The sequence below is a fragment of the Gopherus evgoodei genome, chromosome 19 (assembly GCF_007399415.2).
Source record: "Gopherus evgoodei ecotype Sinaloan lineage chromosome 19, rGopEvg1_v1.p, whole genome shotgun sequence".
NCBI lineage: Eukaryota > Metazoa > Chordata > Testudines > Testudinidae > Gopherus > Gopherus evgoodei.
In genome coordinates, this window is record NC_044340.1 from 4,511,949 (window position 1) to 4,531,826 (window position 19,878).

Genomic DNA, 19,878 nt, shown 5'->3' on the forward strand with positions numbered 1-19,878 from the left:
TTTCCAATTTTTCCACATCCTTCTTGTAGTGTGGGGCCCAAAACTGGACACGGTACTCCAGATGAGGCCTCACCAATGCTGAATAGAGGGGAATGATCACATCCCTTGATCTGCTGGCAATGCCCCTACTTATACAACCCAAAATGCCGTTAGCCTTCTTGTCAACAAGGGCACGCTGCCGACTCATATCCAGCTTCTCATCCACTGTAACCCTAGGTCCTTTTCTGCAGAACTGCTGCCTAGCCGCTCAGTCTCTAGTCTGTGGCAGTGCATGGGATTCTTCCATCCTAAGTGCAGGACTCTGCACTTGTCCTTGATGAACATCATCAGAATTCTTTTGGCCCAGTCCTCTAATTTGTCTAGGTCCCTCTGTGTCCTATCCTTACCCCCCAGCATAACTACCATTCCTCCCAGTTTAGTGTCATCTGCAAACTTGCTGAGGGTACAAAATCATTAATGAAGATATTAAACAAAACCAGCCCCAGGACCAATCCTTGGGGCACTTCGCTTGATACCAGCTGCCAACTAGACATGGAGCCATTGATCACTACCCGTTGAGCCCGACGATCTAGCCAGCTTTCTATCAACCTTATAGTCCATTCCTCCAGCCCATACTACTTTAACTTGCTGGCAAGAATAAATACTTTGGGAGACCGTATCAAAAGCTTTGCTAAAGTCAAGGAATAACATGTCCACTGCTTTCCTCTCATCCACAGAGACAGTTGTCTCATCACAGAAGGCAATTAGGTTAGTCAGGCATGACTTGCCCTTGGTGAATCCATGCTGACTGTTCCTGATCACTTTCCTCTCCTCAAAGTGCTTCAAAATGGATTCCTTGAGGACCTGCTCCATGATTTTTTCAGGGACTGAGGTGAGGCTGACTGGCCTGGTGTCTTCTCCTGGAGCTGTGGCTGAGCCCTCTGTGCAGCATGGTGAGCTCACAGGACTAAGAGTTCAGGCTGTTTCATGGGCTTGTTCTCAGAGCCAGACCGCCAACTCTTCAATTGTCTTAGATTGTCTTAGATTACTGTGTCCAGTTTTTGTTCAACATCTTCATTATGATCTGGATGGTGGGATTAATTGTACCCTCAGCAAGTGGAGTGGTGACGCCCAGCATCAGGTGGGGTTTCCTGCGCTTTACGTAGCTTGGAAATTCTTGGGATAGGGACTGTCTTTTTGTTCTGTTTCTACGGCCCCTAGCATGATGGGGCTCAGGCCCATGGTTGGGGCTCCTAGGTCCGTAGGTGCCAACTCCATGGTTGGTCTGGGGCTGGCGCACCCAGAAAAAAAAAAGTGGGTGCTCAGTACCTACCAGCCCCCTGCCCATCAGCTCTTTGGTGGGCCCACCTATCAGCTCTTTGGCAGCGGGCGTGGGAAGAGGCAGAGCGAGGGTGGGGCCTTGGGGGAAGGGCCGGAATGGAGGCAGGACCTTGGAGTGGAGCAGGGGTGGAACGCCCACCCGGAAAAAAGAAGGTCAGCGCCTAGGCCTAGGTCTGTGGTAATGCAAATGATAATATGGTTAATAATTAATATCCTGCTTCTGCAGGACTGAAGGGGCCTGGGGTAAGATGGTGGGAATTGCTCTCCTTCAAGGGCCCACCTGGAAATGACAGTTTGTCACCAGAGATTAGCTCAGGCAGCAGCCATCTTCCATAGAAATGCTGGATCTGGGTTGGGGGAGTGTTGGGGGATGTTTGATTGCTGGGATCTCAGAGTCTAAACCCAACTGAGCCACTCAGTCTAGCCCCTGGAAACACCTCAAAGAGCGGCTTTACAATGGGTGTAAGAGAATGACTGGCCAGGGCTTCCCACTGGTGATACTGAGGCTGTCATGTGATGGGGGGTGGCAGTGTGATGGGGGAGGGTGCAGCGAAAGAGAAATTGGATGATGTCATGTTCTGCCATTTTATCCCTAGGGTCAAAGTCCCATTCTGAGGAGTTCCCGCCCTACATCATTGATCACCCAACAGACTTGGTGGTGCGTTGGGACCAGCCTGCCACCCTGAACTGCCGCGTGGCAGGGAGCCCGGCACCCACTATTGGGTGGTACCGTAATGGGGAGTATGTGGAAACGAGCAAAGACAACGTTTATTCCCAGCGCACGCTTCTGCCTGATGGGTCGCTCTTCTTCCTCCGCCTCAACCAGCGGAAGGGCCAGTCCGACGAAGGGGTGTACACTTGCGTAGCCACGAACCACCTGGGCACAGCCAGCAGCAAGAACGCGTCCCTCTACATTGCCGGTAAGGCATTAGGAGCTGCTCGCTGAATTGAGTGCCTGGAAATGGCCGTGCTTACTGGGAAGCTGAGAGATTTGACTTTGCTTTCAGCGCTTTGCTGAGCCTGCTAACCATAACCACAGCTTTCCCCCAGTTCTTTGATTTAACCAAACAAATGAGCTGGGGAACAAACAATATTAACCCATGATGCATCAGTGAAAGAGGATAAATAATGCCAGCAGCAATTTCCCATGTCCCGTTCAGGGGTAGCCACAGTTGGCCTAATCTGAATGGCGCTGAGCACCCTCAACCTCTACTGAAGCAGGGTTGGGCCCATCAAGAGTTTTCCACATAAGAAATGAAGCAAAAGCTGGAAATTGAGAGTTCTGGGTTGTAGGTAGCTCTAATGCAGCCTCTTAGCCCCTGCTCAGGCTGAGTTGCACAGATACATTGAGAGGTCCCCGTGTCACCACTATGAGACACCAGGGGCAGCCTCCTGCATGCCAGCTCCCTAAAGCATGGCCTTCCAAGTATGGCCTTGCACTGGGCTTTGGTTGGAGAAGAGGAATGTATCGACTGGAGGGTACTTCTCTTTGGTCTGTGCTTGGATGGGAAAGCAAACGAGCCAATTTCCTACAATATCTGGAGCTCTGGCCCAGGCACTGCCATCTGGTACGTTGTCTCTCTGTCCAGAACCTGAGTAAAACTCAGGGAGATGCTCATTGCAACTGGACTGGGAAGAATGTGCTGAAACTCCACAGGCAACTCTCCTTCTATATATAAGGTAACTTTCCAAGGCCTCCCTGCCATGGGGATGATGGTTATTCACTCAGTGCCCGCAGAGAGGTGTTGCAGATTAGTAGGAAGTAGAGCGGAGTGACTAATGAATTTTTTGGTCTAGGGGCTGTCATGGCTTATTCCACACGCTGGCACTTTGAGTGCAGAAGGATTCTAAAAATTAATACTGGCCACTCCCGGCTTGTATTTAACTCCCAAGTTTGGGACTTGTTGGGACCTTAGATGGGAAGATGCTGCCACTACCCAAGTGCAAAAAACCCCCTTTGGATACAGGAAGACGCACTTGGGAATTTCTCACTGTGGGGTACTCTCAAGCCCTTTCACCCCCACCCCGCTTCCAGGGAAGAGCTGAGAAAGAAAACAAAGGAAATCAGCTGTCCAGGGAGCTCACTAATCACCAACCTTGTGCCAAGGAGGGTGGTGATTTGTCCGCCAGCTGGTTTGTGAAGCCGGTCACTGGCTTTTCGCAAATGCCTGAAAACCAAAGCGATCCTGTCTGGGTTGAAAGCTATCGAAAGGTTCCCCCCCCCCACCACACATTATCGAAACGGTCCAGCCTCCTCAGGTCAGTAGAAACGATTCGAATAGCTCAGTGCCAGTCTAGGAATGGTATCGGTCAGCCTGAAGCTAGTTCGTGGCGAATAAACAATCCCTCTGAAAGGGTCAAGGGATTTCCAGCCCCAATTCAGTCACACCAAAAATGTAGCTAGCCAGGGGCCCCGTCTTCCTGGGCCTGTGGGGCAGGGTGCTGTGTCTGCCTGCAGCAGCGGGTGACCTCTCTTCCATCTCACACCCACAGTCAGGGATTTGCTGAAACCCTGTGTCAGGGCTGATTCCCCATTCTGGCACTTGGAGTGCAGAAAGTGGGGGCCCCTTTCCCCCCCAAATTTAAAAAGTTCTAGCCCTCCCTTTGGCGTTCCCTGCCCGCTCCCTTCCTTTTACCTATGTGTTTTTTGTTTTTTTTTAACCCTTTTCAGGTGAAGCGAATAGAAAACTGCTACTGACAGGAATTTTATAGCTACTGGCCGGCTGGGTGTCCATAATAGGGAGCTCCCCACCCCCTTCATTTATCACACCCTGTGCCCCCCCCCCGACCCCAATTCCAGCCCTGTCATATGTTGAAGATCAGCTGGCTCCAGGCTTCCTGCAATGGGGTAAAGTGATCCTGGAGGACAGTCCCTGCTCTGGGCCAGAAGAGCTGCACATGCTCACTGCTTCCCTGCCATGCTCACTGCATGTTTGCTGCTCACACCCTCCTGTAAGGGGGCTGTCTGCATTTTTGGCAGTTGCAGCTCTGGACTGTCGCAGCCAGTCCCTCCTCTGCCCCCCGCCCCCCCCCACACTATTTCCTCTTGCAAGAGTTGCTCAGCACAATAACCCATATTTCATTAGAGATGCAATGCAATCCCTTCTGCTGGGCAGGTCCAGAGCCTTTCCAATTAACACTTTGTTACCGATCAGGCTCCATTAAGTCCAACAGCTCGGACCAGGGCCTTGTCCTGGTGTCAGTGGGTTATAAATATTCATATGGGCAAACCTGGTTTGGGAGATGCTTTTATTAGCAACACTAATGAAACCCTGGGTAGAGTCCCGGCTTGTCGTATGAAATGCTGGCCTGATGAGGCGCCATCCACTTTCTCCTCCTCAGCAGGCACAGGCGTGAGAGGGGCTCTCAGAGCCCTTGCTGGAGCTGGGGCTGGTGTGGCTAAGCCAACACTACCAGAACTTGTGGGGGAGCTAGGAGCCATAACCATATGGGTGTAGTTTGGGGAGGCAACGCCATCCCTTCTGCTCCCCAAACTATGCCCATGTTAAAAAGTGGGGTGCATGGCCCCCTGAGCCCTCCCGGTTCCAGTGCTGGTGGCTCCCCACTTCTACAAAAGTTCTGATGCCCTTGGCTAAGGCTGCATGGTCCTGCATGGATGAGGGGATCTGAATCTGTCGTGGATAAGGGGATCTGAACCAGGCTTCCAGAGGGTCCCTGGGTCTCATGGTTTGAGCCGGTCACTTTGGAACATAGGAGCTGCCAGACGGGATCAAACCAGGTTGCCTGGTGGACCTTGTGTGGGAAAAGGAGAGTCGAATTCAGATGGGGACTCAGCGCTCTCCTTGTTTATTTGTGGTGAGCAACAGAGCCTCTGAAATGCCCTGCAGCTTAGCCAGGCACTGCCAGACTCTGAGCCCGGAACGAAAATCCAGCCTTAGGAAAAGAGAAGGAAGGGGATGCTCGTCTTTTCTCCTTCTGTTCACGGGAGGGCACCACGGATTTACCCAGCCTCACCCAAACGGGCAAACACAGCCTGTGTGGAAGATCTGATTGCGTATCAGTGCTGATGGCTGCACCGGCCCCTCCCTGCAGGTGTTCGGCACAGGGTCTGCACTGCCCAAGCCTCTGTTGTAAAGCTGTTATAAAGAAAAAGAATTCATTGCCCAGAACGTGTGATCAAGACCAAGAGTGGAGAGTTCAACAGAAACCATTGACATCTACAATTTGTTCCTCTGAAAGAACAATCAACCACAGAGCAAACTCTACAGCTGGCAGATGCAAAACAAGGAAAGGAAGACTCAAGGATTCTAGATGGACCACAGCCAGCTGCTGTAACTACTGGACAGCCAGATGACCACGTAGTTACGGGTTTGGGTCATGTAATTAGAAAACCAGTGTGATTCAGAGGGCTGGTCTACACTAGGGGAAGGGGATCTATCTAAGATACACAACTTCAGCTATGTGAATAGCGTAACTGAAGTCGAAGTATCTTAGATCGAGTTACCTATCATCCTCACGGCGCGGGATCGACGTCCGCGGCTCCCCCTGTCGACTCCGCTACCGCCGTTCGCGTTAGTGGAGTTCCAGAGTCGACAGGAGCACGTTCGGGGATCGATATATCGCGTGTAGATGAGATGCACTATATCGATCCCCGAGAAATCGATTGCTACCCGCCGATACAGCCGGTAGTGAAGACGTACCCAGAGACACTTAGCAGACTGATTGGCACTGATCGTGTGTTTAGTGTAAACGGTAGGAACGTAGAACTCAGAAGGGGCGATGGAATGGCATGCTAAACTGTATTATACTGTTCAACCACATGGTGGCGCTGTGTGTAACTTACCTTATTTCAGCTCCCCTGAGCCATGGGGGTAGGGGGGAGCATCAGAGGGCCCGATGCTGAACACAGTTGGGGGGCTCACTCCACAGGAAGCTCCGTAGCCCGTCCATACTTGGTACGGGACCGGGACAGCAGGAGCTCAGGGAAGAGCAGGAGGCTGGAGGGTGCCTAGCGTGGCTATGGGGCAGCTGGCTGAATAGACATGATGGACAGGGCTACGTTCCATTCGCTGCTCTGCTATCTGCCTCGTGGATTTTCAGCCAGATGCTCACAGGAGGGCTGGAGGCCTTGCCCTGTGATTTGGCTTATATTTGGTCTCCTTGCAGCACTGCGGGAAGATTTCCGGCTGCAGCCCAGCGACCTGCTGGTGACAGTGGGGGAGCAGGTGCTGTTAGAGTGTGTGCCCCCGAGGGGGCATCCTGAGCCCACCATCTCCTGGAAGAAGGACGGGGTCCCCATAAGCCAGAAGGCTGGCCATTACGAGGTAAGCTCGGTCCTCTCCCCCTCCTCACACTCTACCCTACCCTGGCTTTTCCCACCTGCAGCATCGTGCAGGGGGCATGGTTGCATGCTAGAGCACCGAGCCTCACGGTGTTTGCTGCCCGCAGACGAGTGGAGCTGCCTCAGCATCCAGTCCCAGGATTCGAACAAAGCCACTTTGGCCCCTGGCCCTGGGGCTCAGAGGGAGCCACCTTGGCCCCCGTCTTCCTGTCCCAGAGTTCAAACAGAGCCACTTTGGCCCCCTCTTCCCAGAGTTGGGACGGTGCTACCTCCGCCCAGTGTGGGTAGTCAGGCCCGTCACTCTCTAGCCCAAATATGCGCTCTCTCACTCTTTCTCTTTCGGCCGTCTGTCTGCTGTACTGGACTTGGTGGGGTGCTGCTATTCCTGCTGCTGGCCCAGTACGTGGGGGCACAAGCTAAGCTCCCCCCAGATGCCGAGTTTCTGCACTGGGGCTGGCTCTGGCTGGGGCAACACATGGGCCTAGGGTGACCAGATGTCCCGATTTTATGGGACAGTCCTGATTTTTGGGGGCTTTGTCTTATATAGGTGCCTATTACACCCCCCTCCTCATCCTGATTTTTCACACTTGCTGTCTGGTCACCCTACGTGGGCCTCTGACTCCCTCTCTCCCTCCTTGCAGGTCTCCAGCGGGAAGCTCCTGATGGTGCATGCCCAGAGGAGTGATGCTGGGCTGTATGTGTGTGTGGCTTCCAACCAGGCAGGCCAACGAGAGAGCAAAGCTGCCCTGGTGTCTGTCCTGGGTGAGGAGACAGTCCCTTGCCCACTGGGCCTGGCGCTCAGCTGATATCCAAGCAACTGTCATGGCATCACAGACCCACAGCTCTGGAACAGTCCCTGAGAGGACGTCTTCAGTGTGTCAGCCCACTTTGGGTCACTATATCACTGGGGCAAGTCCCTTGGCTTCCCTACCTCTTGGGACCGAACCTCAGAGCCTTCAGCCCCCCAGCTTCACTCCATGAGCTCCCTGCAGCCAGTCCACCTGAGTAGGACTTGCACACCCAAAGGAAGCAATGCACCCCCAGCTTCCTGACTCAAGTGATTCCCAGCCAGTGTGACAGCAGGAACAGAGCGCAGGACCTCCTCAGTTAACACAGTGAATGGGAAGTTACAGCAAAGTTCAGCTGAGTCAGTGCAGAGTCCAGAGCCCCTCTGAGGCTCTGTAGTCCAGTCCAGAAGCCCAGCAGCCCACACTTAACAACCCCACCTGGCCCCTTCTCAGTCCTTGTTCCCAGGCAAACACAGTCATCTGGCCTTCCCCTTAGCCTTTTGTTTTCCAGCTGGTCACACCTGACTGGCTTCCTAAGGAGGTTGGGCCATCCATGGTAGTTAGTTGCTAGGTGCCAAATGTCCAGGGAATTTGAGTGGTCACTGTCTTCAGGGATTCCCCCTGGGCCCAGACCCCAGACAGCCAGGGTCAGTCTCACCTGGATCTCTGCAAAGAGTAAACAACCTTTCCTCCCCAACCCAGTTACCCATGCAGCACATAGAGGAAACTGCGGCACACACAGTAGTAATGCAAAACATTATGAAAAATCCCCACTTTGTCACACATGGGGTGCCAGAAAACTGGCCAGGTGACATTTCTGACCAATGAGACCACCGGTAGGACCCACATGGCCTGTGCCCAGAATGCCCAGCGTGGTCACCATCTGAGGGGCATTAATAGGCTGGCACGCATGAGAGGGGCTGGTTCTCCTAGACCATAACAGCACTCCCCCTCTCAGGGCGGCAGGAGGTTTGATGACAGCCCCCAAGGAATCCTGCTCCCCAGGGCGAGGGGACCAGTTCAGGTTGGCTGGGACTTGGGCGATGCTCCCTGGAGCTTGTGAAGCCAAGCACCCAGGAGTGCTGCCGGCTGCAGGAAACCCCTGGCTACACTGGCTCCCTGCATAGAAAGGGACGTTCCCATTGAGGGAGGAGATTCCTAGCCAGGTGATCCCTGGAGCTCCTCTGCCATAATGGCCAGGATGTGCTGGGAGAGCAGCAGGCAAGCGGCCCTGAAGCCACTCCTTGGTGCTCAGCCTCCTTTACCTGGAATGTCCCCATCCTTTGGGAGCCCTTCTTGGGGGCAGCCTGGCCCTTCTGAACGCACGGGTCTCTCCCTGGGAGCTTCCTCCATTTGCAGCTTCACTCCATGGCTCCTGGTTTGGAGCCTGCACCCCGAGTCCTGGAGAATATGAGGGGCTTCCAAAAACAGTCCCTGGGTCTGATTCAAGCTTCAGCACTCTTTTGACAACCACGTCGAACCGCAAGCCAGTGCATGGTTCAGAGACTCACTGAACTGGCTTCTCTCCCGTGTTGCTTTCCCTGGAGACAAGTCCCTGCCTTAGCTACAGATTTCCAGGAAATGGCTCCGTTTGAACTCCAACCTCTCCAGGCTTTTGGAGTTGCTGCGTCACTTCCTCCCAGTTCAGCCTCATGGGAAACCATTTCCAAGCTTGCCAACAGCAGTGTGGACAGGGCTTGAGCCAAGCCAGCCTCTCCCAGTGCCCGCACACACACACACACACCTTCTGCCCTGGCAACGGGCAATCGAATGGGAGAGAAATGATTGAAATGGGGAAGGCCTGCATTCTGGCACACCGTAAATGACAGGCTGTGTTTTAAACTATGAACCCCATTTTAAAGGATGTTTCCTCCCTCGGTGAACTTAAACGAGAAAGCCATAGCTTATCACATACAGTGGTAACACACACACACCCCCCATGGGTCGCCAGCAGGGACTGACCCCAACTTAGGAGCTACAGCAGCAATTGCCAAGTGCCCTGTGGACCTGCTGCTAGAGGGGGGCTTGAGACACTATCTCAGTGGGTTACACAACTATTTCTTAGACAGCAATAGAAAAGTGGAGCTCAGGAATCCTGGCTCTGAGAGGGGCCTGTGAAGTAGTGGTTAGAGGTAGGCTGCCAGGAGTACATAGATTTGGCACATTCAGTATGGAGAGCAGTGTGGCTGAGGGTGGGGTTGTCATGTTAGAGATATGGGTTCTGTGGACAGTGGGTGCTGGCATTATATCAGGGGCCTTTTCGTTTCACACATTCAGTCTCTGTCTCCCTTGGCAGCTTTTCCCTCATTTGTTGTCACAGGTTACTGGAGCATCTGTGCACTTTCACTGCTTTTCACAGTTGCTCACAGTAAGGATACATTTGTAGACCCAGTTATCGCGACACCCCCAATGCAGGCAATGGCTGTTCCTTCCCCTTTCTGACTGTCCTTATTCCCTGAGGGCTGCACATGCTGGCAGGGCAGAGGTCTCCAAACTGTGGGGCACTCCCCCCTAGGGTGGCATGCAGGAACATGGAGGGGGGGCATGGCAGGCCTGGGCCAGTCCCCATGGGGTGGGGAGGGAGAGCCCACCCCTGCAGCTCTGCTCTGGCCCCATCCCCAGCCATAGCCTCGGCTCCCGGTCCCACACCTGGTCTCATCCCCAGCCTTGGCATGGCTTGGAACTTGGCCAGGAGCCTGGCTGCCTGCCCACATCATGGCCTAGCTGCTGCCCTGCTCCCAGCCCTGCCCTGACCCTGCCCTCTGCCTCAGCCCCTGGCTGCGACTCCATTCCTGGCCCCGCTCCCAGCCCCACCCAGCCCTAGCTGCAGCTCCAGCCTTGGCTCCCTTACCCCTGTCCACGTCCCTCCTCCCTTCCTTCCCCCCCCCGAGCCACTCCCAGCCCCAGCCCCAGCTCTGGTGGGGGAGCCACCCTCAGGGGTAAGGGGGGCATGACCCTCAGAAGTTTGAGGACCACTGTGGTAGGGGGTGGAGACCTCCTGGGGGAACAGGAGGTTGTGGGGCTTGGATCCTGTAACATGTGACACTGACTCTAATTCTCGCCACCCAGAGCTCCATCTCCCAGCAGAGCGGGGATGTCTCACTGTGATCTCTGCTTCTTCCTCCCCAGAAAAGCCAACGTTCACTCGCAGACCTAGTGATATTGTGGCTAAATTTGGCAGCACCGTCCAGCTGGGGTGTGGTGTTGAGGGGGACCCACTGCCCAAAGTATGGTGGCACAAGGAGCTCGGAGAGCTGCCCTGGGGCAGGTATGTGATGTATATTCGGAGGCTTGTGAGCTTTGGCGCTGCCCCCCTAGCTAGCATGTTACCTGCAGGCGGGTATCCAAATACACAGCACTCCAAGCACTGTGTAATTCCCGTAGCCCATTGCTGCAAAGTAGGTAGAGGATGCCAGGCTCACTTAGCAACACTGCCCAGGCCACGGGGGAGAGGGGGAACTGTGCCTGTTCGATACAGCCCCCGGAGGGATCAATGGAGATAAACCCAGCCTGTCACCTGTTCCCATTCTCCTGGAGGTGGGCAGGGTGGGGTACAGCCTCGTATTGTTTCTGGTCATGAGCATGAGCAATTCCCACCCCTTGGAATAGTGGTTCCACTGGCTCTGATGGGGCAGAGGGAACCATGGTCAGTGGTTGCTGCGCATGCAAGATCCCAGGCTCTGGCAGCTGGGAGCCTCCTGTGTTTGGGGCCCAGAGCCCTGCTGCCCATGTCCCACTCACCCATGGTTTATTGTTGTTATTATGAGTCATGTGCATACCGATGGGGCCTACGAGCCAGCCAGGACAGGGCTTGGCACAAACACTGAGTGGCCGCCAGTCCCTGTTCCATGCAGCTGTTCTGTCTCACACACCCAGGCACGAGGTGGACGAGGAGAACACCTTGCGGATTCATTACGTGACAACGCTTGACTCCGGCAAGTACATCTGCACGGCCCAGAACCAGGTGGGCACCGCCTCGGCCAAGGCCTCGCTCACTGTGCAGGGTAAGCAGCTCCATGCAGCCTTCACCGCCAGCAGCATGGCAGGGCTGGGCCATGCCCACGAGCAGCAGAGAGACCTTAGTGCCCAGCACACCCTGCTTCCTGAATGCCCCGGGAACTGGGGGAGACAGAAAGTTGTCACCAGCGACTGGGCACACGTAACATCCCTGCCCTACCCACCCACCAGCCCCATTAGCTCTGGCCCTCTCTGAGCAACCCTGGTGTGATTCTTTCCTCTGCTCCCCAAGACTTTACAGGCTGGGGTCCCTGTAGATAGGTCAGTGCCCTGAACTGCCTGAAACAGCCCCACATGAGCTCCAAGAAAGCCCCTTTCTGTGGTACTTACCCCTGCAGTACCACAGGCCCAGGGACCGGGGTGCAGTAGCACTTGGATGTTCCATCAGTAGACAATGCCCTCGGCTGCTGGGAACTCCTGTCTCTAGCTTGGCAGGGCCCGATCTCCAGACACACCTGGGAAGTGCGCCTCGCATGGCCCAAGTGACTCTACTGCTTGAGTGTGTGCAGGGCTGGGCCCATCACTTCATGGCTGGCCCAGCCCCTGTGCCCTCCAACTCTGCCTCTCATAGAATCATAGAATATCAGGGTTGGATGGGACCTCAGGAGGTATCTAGTCCAACCCCCTGCTCAAAGCAGGACCAATCCCCAGACAGATTTTTGCCTCAGATCCCTAAATGGCCCCCTCAAGGACTAAACTCACAGCCCTGGGTTGCTTCATGAAGGGGGTTGAAGCTACAGCAGAGTCTGCCCCGGCTTGGCTCTGTTGACCCTTCCCAGCATCCAGTTCGATTCCTGGGGCCTGTGGTCCCCCCACTAGCTGGGCTGCCAGCACATGGTAACAGCCCATAGGCTAGGGTTGTCAGAGGGGAGAGGGAGCAACTTCTAAAGGTGCTCACTGGGGGTGGTATTTCCCCGGAGAGCTCCTGTTGCTCATGCCCCAACCCCACGCTTGCCCCTTTCTTGCCCGTAGACCCCCTGGACACTGGGCAGAGGGAGTGGCAGAAGGACGTCCCACGGGAGATGATGGACGTCCAGCTGTACCTGGACAACAGCACCACGCTCCCCTCCTCATCTGCCGTCTACCTGCACTGGAAGGTCAGTGAGGAGTCTCCACTAGTGCTAAGTGCACTGGTACTCTGGCCTAGAGTGCCTGGCAGTGAGCCCTGGGCAGCCCCTCTGGCTGGCTTGGGGATGGGTGGGGTGAAGGGGAGGGTGTCGTGAGGGTGGCGCTCCCCAAGGGCACCCAGGGTTGGGAGGCCCTTAGTGTGAAATGGGCTTGTCTGTGCCTGCTGCAGCTCAGCTCCTTGAAGCCAGCAGCCTCTGGCCACACAAGTCCTGTCTGATAGGCCTTCCCAGACCTCACTCTCTTGGTGCGGGTTAGCAGTAGGCACCAACCTGCAGGTCCTCAGAGCAGCCCCTGTGGTGCCCAGCCCGTGTCCACTGGACACTCACAGAAATTACTGGCCTGCTGTCTCCAGGGAGTGGTGTACACACAGGTGAAGTGTTGTAGCTCATGGCCAGGGCCTTTGGAACATCCCAACATATTGATAGTGACTCATTCATGAGTTTAGCATCAGAAGCTCAAATTTAAGAGCTAATAAGTAAGCTACGATTTGGTCACGGAGGTCACGGCAGTCCCAGATCCTGTGACTTTACCGGACCTCTGTGACTTCTACGCTGCAACTGGGGCTGGCTGGAACCAGGACCCTGCAGCCCTAGCCTCATGGCTTCCACTGGGGGCTGCAGCCAGGACAATGTACCTGCCCGGCGGCTTCCACCGGGGCCATGAGCCCTACCCTCGTGGCAGCCTGGGCTTGGCGGGGGCTGCAGCCGGGCCCACACCCCTGTCCCACAGCTGCGGCCAGCTCTGGAGCACGGACTGTGTGCCCCCCATGGTTGTGCCTCCCCCATTGTGGCCTCCGGAGCTGAGCTCGGCCTGTCAATCATTCCTCCCACTCCCTACCTGCCAGGACTCCATTCCTCCCCCCATCTAGCTCTGCCCCAAAGTCATGAACATGCCACAGGCTCCACAAATTTTTGTTTATTGCCCGTGATCTCTCCGTGACTTTTATTAAAAATAAGTGTGACAAAAACTTAGCCTTACTAATAAGTAAGGATCATAGAGTCAGAAATGATTCAATAAAAACCAAAAGAGAGAACCTGCTTCGTAGAGTCTCCACTGAACTGTACCTGGCCAAACCCTTGTCTGAAGTAGTTTTTCTCTCCAAGGCAATCTCCCAGTGTCTCCAGCCAACCTGGCCAGGATGTAAAGAGCTCTGTCCTTTTTGCTTCCCAGTGCAGGGTAACGAGTGGCCTTCTGCTTTCTCCTTATATCCCCCCAAATCCATTGCTGATCTCCAGAGTCTGGATGGTTCCCAGGGTCTATCCCTGGTGTGCTGACTTCATGTTGTTTTCACATCCTCATGTTTCCTTCCTATGGAAACGGGGCTTCCATTTTGTCGGCTCCCAGTGCTCAATGTACGTGGGAACTGAGGCTGCCAGGGGAACATACACCCTTTGAGTTCCCGTTGCCTGTTCTCACCCCAGGCCCTGCCTGGGCTTGTGCAGGTCTCGAAGGAGCTCAGGGCCTGTCTGAGCCAACCCCCTGCTGGAAGGGCAAGCGCCTCGCCATGCTGCAGTGCATTTGCACAGGGCAGGGAGCAGAGAGAGTCACGGGTGACATGGTCAGCTTCGGCCTGTGTGACAGCCCCCCTCTCAGGGGTGGATGCAGCATGGTGCTCCCTGGCCTGCAAATGGCCCCAGAGTTCAAAAGTGGAGAAGTCCAGGGAATGTGTTGCCCAGGACAAGCCCCAGCACCCCACCAGGGCACCAGGACTTACAGACAGCAGCACTGTGTCCTGATGGAGCAGGAGGGAATGGGGAGCTGCTCCTGCACTCCCAGCCTGTGAATGGGAAAGTGCCGGCCAAACCCAGCCTCTTCCAGCAGGGCCCTGTTGAGCCCTACCCCCCTGGGCAGCCTGGCTGGGCTAGGTCTTGCCCTGCCTCAGTGCTGCTCGGATCCCCACCATTCCCAGCGTGCATGGACAGGCCCAGCGAGGAGAGTGGAGGGCTGGCTGGAGACCAGTGGTGGGATTCCCCAGCTCCAATGGCAGAGCGGCATGGGGACAGCAGCCTTGAAAGCCATCCTCCCTCATGGAGGCGATTGTGGGTAACGCAGGAATGCCGTCCTGGACATTGGGCAGGTTACCAGTGGGACTGAGGGGCTTTGGCTCTGCTGTGACACACCTGCCTGTGAAAAGGTCACAAGGACAGGACCCCCCAGCGATAAGCTATGAGGCTTGAAGGATAGTAGCCAAGTGCTGCAAGGCCTCCCCAGCAGGGCCAAGCAGACCCCTGGGCTCACCATTGGCATGTTCCCCCATGCAGTCGGGCCTGTGCTCTGCAATGTCTAGCAACAGCGCTGCCTGGGGTAGAAAGCACCTGGGAACTGAGTCAGGCGCCATTGCAAATGCTCAGTCTGTGTGCAGATGCTGCAAGGTAGAGGGCTCCCCCTGCACACTCCATCGGCTAGGTGCTCAAACTGTGTCCTGAACTGTCAGCTCAGTTCAGCATCCGGCCCAGTGGGCAGCACCCATAGACTCATAGACTCATAGGTCAGAAGGGACCAATATGATCATCTAGTCTGACCTCCTGCACAAGGCAGGCCACAGAACCCCACCCACCCACATACCCACCCTCCTCTATTCATCCACTCACCCCTCGTATATTTATCTACCCACCATCCCACTCATCCATCCGTCCATCCACCCTCCCATCCACCATCCACGTCTCTCATCCATCCACTCACCCATGCTCCCAGCTAACTACCCTCTTAGCTACCCACATCATCTGGTGCTCATAGGCTACTGAGGACCATTGCTCAGACTCCAGCCAGAGTGACCATGGCTGATGGCATTCTACCAGGCATTATGGAGGGAAGTTCCCAGATCTGGGTCAATCCTGGGAATCCACAAATCTTTGGGCTTGTTCTACAGGCAGTGCCAGGGAGGGTCAAGGCATACACCCCTTTGCATGTCAATGGAGCATTTGCGATAACACGTCCCTGCCACACACCTGAGGCTGTATAGAAATGCACTGAAAGCTGTGAACCAAAGGACAGTCTCGCACCAGGACCAGTGTGAAGATCACACACCAGATGTAGCAGAACATCTGGGACACCAAATCCTTTCAGTGCGAGCCAAAGTGCTGACCTGCCAATGGGATTCAAAGCTGCTTTGATGTCCGTGTGTGCCAGGTGAGGAGGGCGGATGAATTCTTGGGGCAGCTCAGCCAGGAGCCAGAGGGTACAGAGAGCGTCCATTATCGACTGCCTATCAGCGAAACCTGATTTCTGTGAACAACAATGTCTGTTAAGGCATGGGCTGCATCCTATCAAGTAGGACATGAGCGAAGATCTTTCAGGGGCAGAAAGCAATGCAATCAGCCTGTAGCTGCTACACTCAGTGTGAGATTCGTTACCTTGGCATAGGGGCACTATGATGCCATCTGTCCAGTCTGCTGGTACTTGGCCTGATGCTGGCCAGAGCTTTCTTGTTCCAAGGCACCTTTGAGTAGCTTGGGTGGATGCCACCAGGTCCAGCAGCACATCCATTCCATAGCTTTTGGTGGACATCAGGCTGATGAGGAGCTGGACAAGTGAGAACTGAGTGACAGCTAGTCTGGAGTTTGCCGGTGTTCCTGTGCTCTGGAGATCCGTGAGTTTTCACTGCAGAGCGATTTATGATGAGGATGTGGTCAGTTTCTTTCATGTCATGTCCATTGTTTGAAATCCACATCCAGCAATGGGTGTTGAGGCCCATAAGCCAGGAGTCCCCGATAGACAAGCCCATTCATCCTACCCCCAACTACTTACCCACCCACCAACTCTCACATCGATCCATCTAATCACCCATCCATCCCATCCCATCCTACTTACCCACCCACTGTCTCTCCTACCCATGCATCCCATCCCCCAGCTACTTACCCACCCTCCAACTCTCCCACCCGTCCATCCCACTTCCAGCTACTTACTCACCCACTGACTCCTAACCACTCATCCAGCTCACTCCTAGCTACTTAAGAACATAAGAATGGGCCTATTGGGTCAGACCAAAGGTCCAGCAAGCCCAGTATCATGTTCTCTGGCAGTGGCCAATGGCAGGGGCCCCAAAGAGAATGAATAGACAGGTGCTCATTCAGTGAGTGGAGAGGGATAGCTCAGTGGTTTAAGCATTAGCCTGCTAAACCCAGGGTTGTGAGTTCAATCCTCAAGGGGGCCATTTAGAGATCAAGGCAAATATCTGTCTGGGGATTGGTCCTGCTTTGAGAAGCAGGGTTGGACTAAATGACCTCCTGAGGTCCCTTCTAACCCTGAGATTCTATGCCCTGTCACCCAATCTTGGTTTCTGGCAAACAGAGGCTAGGGACTCCATCCTGACTAATAGCCGTTGATGGACCTTTCTTTCATGAATCTATCTGGCTTCCTTTTGAACCCCATTATAGTATTGGCCTTCACAACACCCTCTGGCAAGGAGTTCCAGAGGTTGACAGTTCGTTGCATGAAATAATACTTTCTTGTGTTTGTTTTAAACCTGCTACCTATTAATTTCATTTGGTGGCCCCTTGTTCTTGTATTATGAGAGGACATAAATAACACTTCCTTATTTACTTTATACCACTCATGATTTTATAGACCTCTATCATATCCCCCCTTAGTCTTCTCTTTTCCAAGCTGAAAAGTCCCAGTTTTAATAATCTCTCCTCATATGGAAGCCGTTCCATACCCCTAATCATTTTTGTTGCCCTTTTCTGAACCTTTTCCAATTCCAATATATCTTTTTTGAGATGGGGCAACCACATCTGCAGGCAGTATCCAACCCACCCCCAACTACTTACCCACCCACCAACTCTCTCACCCATCTTTTCATCCCATCCACTGAACCCAACCAGCCATCCACCCTCTGACCCTCCCACCCCCCAGCCACCCATCTACCAACTCATCCATCCACTTGTCCATCCTCCTGCCCTCCCATCTATCAGCATTTATACAGCACTTTCTGTCATAGCAACCACACTGAGTTGGCTTCTCCCAGCACATAGTCCTGCTGATGCAGCTCTGGCAGCCTATCCCCAAGCCCCTTGCCCACGGCAAGCACCATCTTGGGCAGGAGGACAAGAGGAGACTCGGATATGGGCAGGCTGGGGGGTTGAGCAGATCTCTGCTGGCCTGTCCTGTGTCCCCACTGACCATGGTTGCCTTTCAGGTGATCCGCCCGTCCCAGCACACTGAGGGCCATGCTGTGCTGTACCGCTCCCTGCTGCCGGTCAGCACGGACTGGGTTGAACGGAAGGTGCCCTGGGAGCACAGCATCATCATCCCAGCCCTCAAGAGAGGCTACAAGTATGAGTTCAAGGTTCGGCCCTATGCCGGGAAGGTCCATGGCCTGGACAGCAACGTCAGGCACCTCTGGATCCCGGAGGAAGGTACAGCCCGAGGTGCCCCCAGTCCCTCCAGCTCCGGGGCCTGACTCAGCTTGCTCTGCAGAGCAAGGTCACATGGGGACCTAGAGAGGCTGCTGGCCTGACAGGGAGTCCATGAGTCACATGCTGAGCGGGTTTGAGGGCTTGGTGCATGGCTGCCAACAGGTCCTTCTCCATGGTGCTGCTCCTTACAAGGCCAATGGCTCGCCAGGAGAGCACGGTCAGGGGGTTCTGCTGGAGCACACAGGAATCTGCCCATTCAGCTGCTATGCATCCCCTGGGTGAATAGCATGACGGATGCCCTAGTGTGCCCTGGCACCCCAAGGCTGCATCGTCCAGAGATCTTGTGCGGGGAAGTGCCAAGGCTGGGGTCTGTCACTGTCCTGCTACAGGGAACAGGGAGGGACAAGGAAGAGGATGAGAAGCAGGAGCAGCACCATGCACAATCTCAAAGGACCCCTGGGCACCAGGAGGCCAGGTCGGTCCCTTCATCTGCAGTCACCCCATCTCTCCATGGCCCCATGACCTGACCTGCCTCTCTAGCGATACCTGCCCGAAGCCTAGACGGGCATCTTGGTGCTGGTGGGAGACTTCAGGACCACAGCTCTGCTGCCCTCCACCCAGGGGTGAAAGTAGAAATAGAGACTTACTGGTACGGGGTTGGGATGGGGCCGGGTCTGGCTCCCAGAAGGGGCGGGGCCTCGGGTGGAAGGGGTGGGGATGGGGAGGTCAAAGCTCTAGGGACCACAGGCTCCGTGTCCGGAGAGCAGCCCGGCCCCGCACTGGCCAGGGAGGTTTTCAGTGGCTCTCTCTTGTCCTCAGTGCCTAGCGCACCTCCTCAGCATGTCACCATCACAGCAGTGGAGGATGGGAATGGCACAGTGCTCATCAGCTGGGACCCCCCTCCCCACCACACACACAACGGCATCATCCGGGGCTACAAGGTGAGGATGTGCCGGGGTGACGGCTCAGGTCCAGCATGACACTGATGTGCTCGCCGTGGGGACAGAGGTTAAAGAGCCAAATCGGCCTGGCTTGGCCAGGCTGCAGCTAGTAGGAACCTGGAGGGAGCTCTGGCTCATGGAGGGATCTCATCCGAAGGTGGGGAGGTAACCGGGAGGGTGCCAGGAGGCAGGACCATGTACCCTGGGAGTGCTGCCCAGCCTGACACGCCCTCTCAGTCACTTTCAGGAGCATTCACAGGAGTCAGTGTTTGTTCATGCAAGGATCTCGGGGGCTGCTCTGCTCGGGGACCTGGGGGGGGCCTGGCAGAGGAGCCACACCAGCTGAGACCCCTCAGTGCCTGTGCAGTCCTGCCTTTGGAGCAGCTTTTGCTTGGAGTTCCTGGGGCTGATTGTTGGGCCTGGGGGGTGGGGGTCACAGTTATCCGTGGGGCTTGGGGTGGAGCAGGTCACAGCTATCCATGGGGCCTGGGATGGTGGGGATCACAGATATCCAGGGGGCCCTGGTGGAGCAGATCACAGCTCTGTGGGGCCCAGGTGGTGCAGGTCACAGTTGGCCTATGGGGTCTGGAGCAGTGGGGGTCACAGCTGTCCATGGGGCCTGGGATGGTGGGGTCACAGCTGTCCATAGGTCCTGGAGCAGTGCGGGTCACAGCTGTCTGTGGGGCCTGGGGCAGTGGGGGTCACAGCTATCCAGGGGGTCCAAGGCAGAGCAGGTCACAGCTGTCTGTGGGGCCCAGGGCAGTGCGGGTCAGTTGTCTGTGGGGCCTGGGGCAGTGGGGGTCACAGCTATCCAGAGGGTCCAAGGCAGAGCAGGTCACAGCTGTCTGTGTGGCCCAGGGCAGTGCGGGTCACAGTCGTCTGTGGGGCCTGGGGCGGTGGGGGTCACAGCTATCCATGGGGCCTGAGGCAGTGGAGGTCATAGCTGTCTGTGGGGCCTGGGGCAGTGTGTGTGTGTGTGGGAGGGGGGGTTGTCACAGCTTTCCATGGGGCCTGGGATGGTGGGG

At 55.4% G+C, this 19,878-nt stretch overlaps 1 protein-coding gene across 2 annotated transcripts in view; it reads left to right on the plus strand.

The window, feature by feature from the left end:
* The window catches only part of ROBO4 (roundabout guidance receptor 4), an 82,934-nt gene that overhangs the window by 27,711 nt on the left and 35,345 nt on the right, over positions 1–19,878 (plus strand). For both annotated transcript variants that reach the window (XM_030538445.1, XM_030538448.1), the window contains exons 2-9: positions 1,917–2,240; positions 6,448–6,605; positions 7,264–7,384; positions 10,540–10,678; positions 11,287–11,414; positions 12,400–12,524; positions 17,693–17,912; positions 18,732–18,853. In XM_030538445.1, the coding sequence (XP_030394305.1) occupies positions 1,917–2,240; positions 6,448–6,605; positions 7,264–7,384; positions 10,540–10,678; positions 11,287–11,414; positions 12,400–12,524; positions 17,693–17,912; positions 18,732–18,853 (1,337 nt within the window). The remainder of the gene's footprint in view (positions 1–1,916; positions 2,241–6,447; positions 6,606–7,263; positions 7,385–10,539; positions 10,679–11,286; positions 11,415–12,399; positions 12,525–17,692; positions 17,913–18,731; positions 18,854–19,878) is intronic.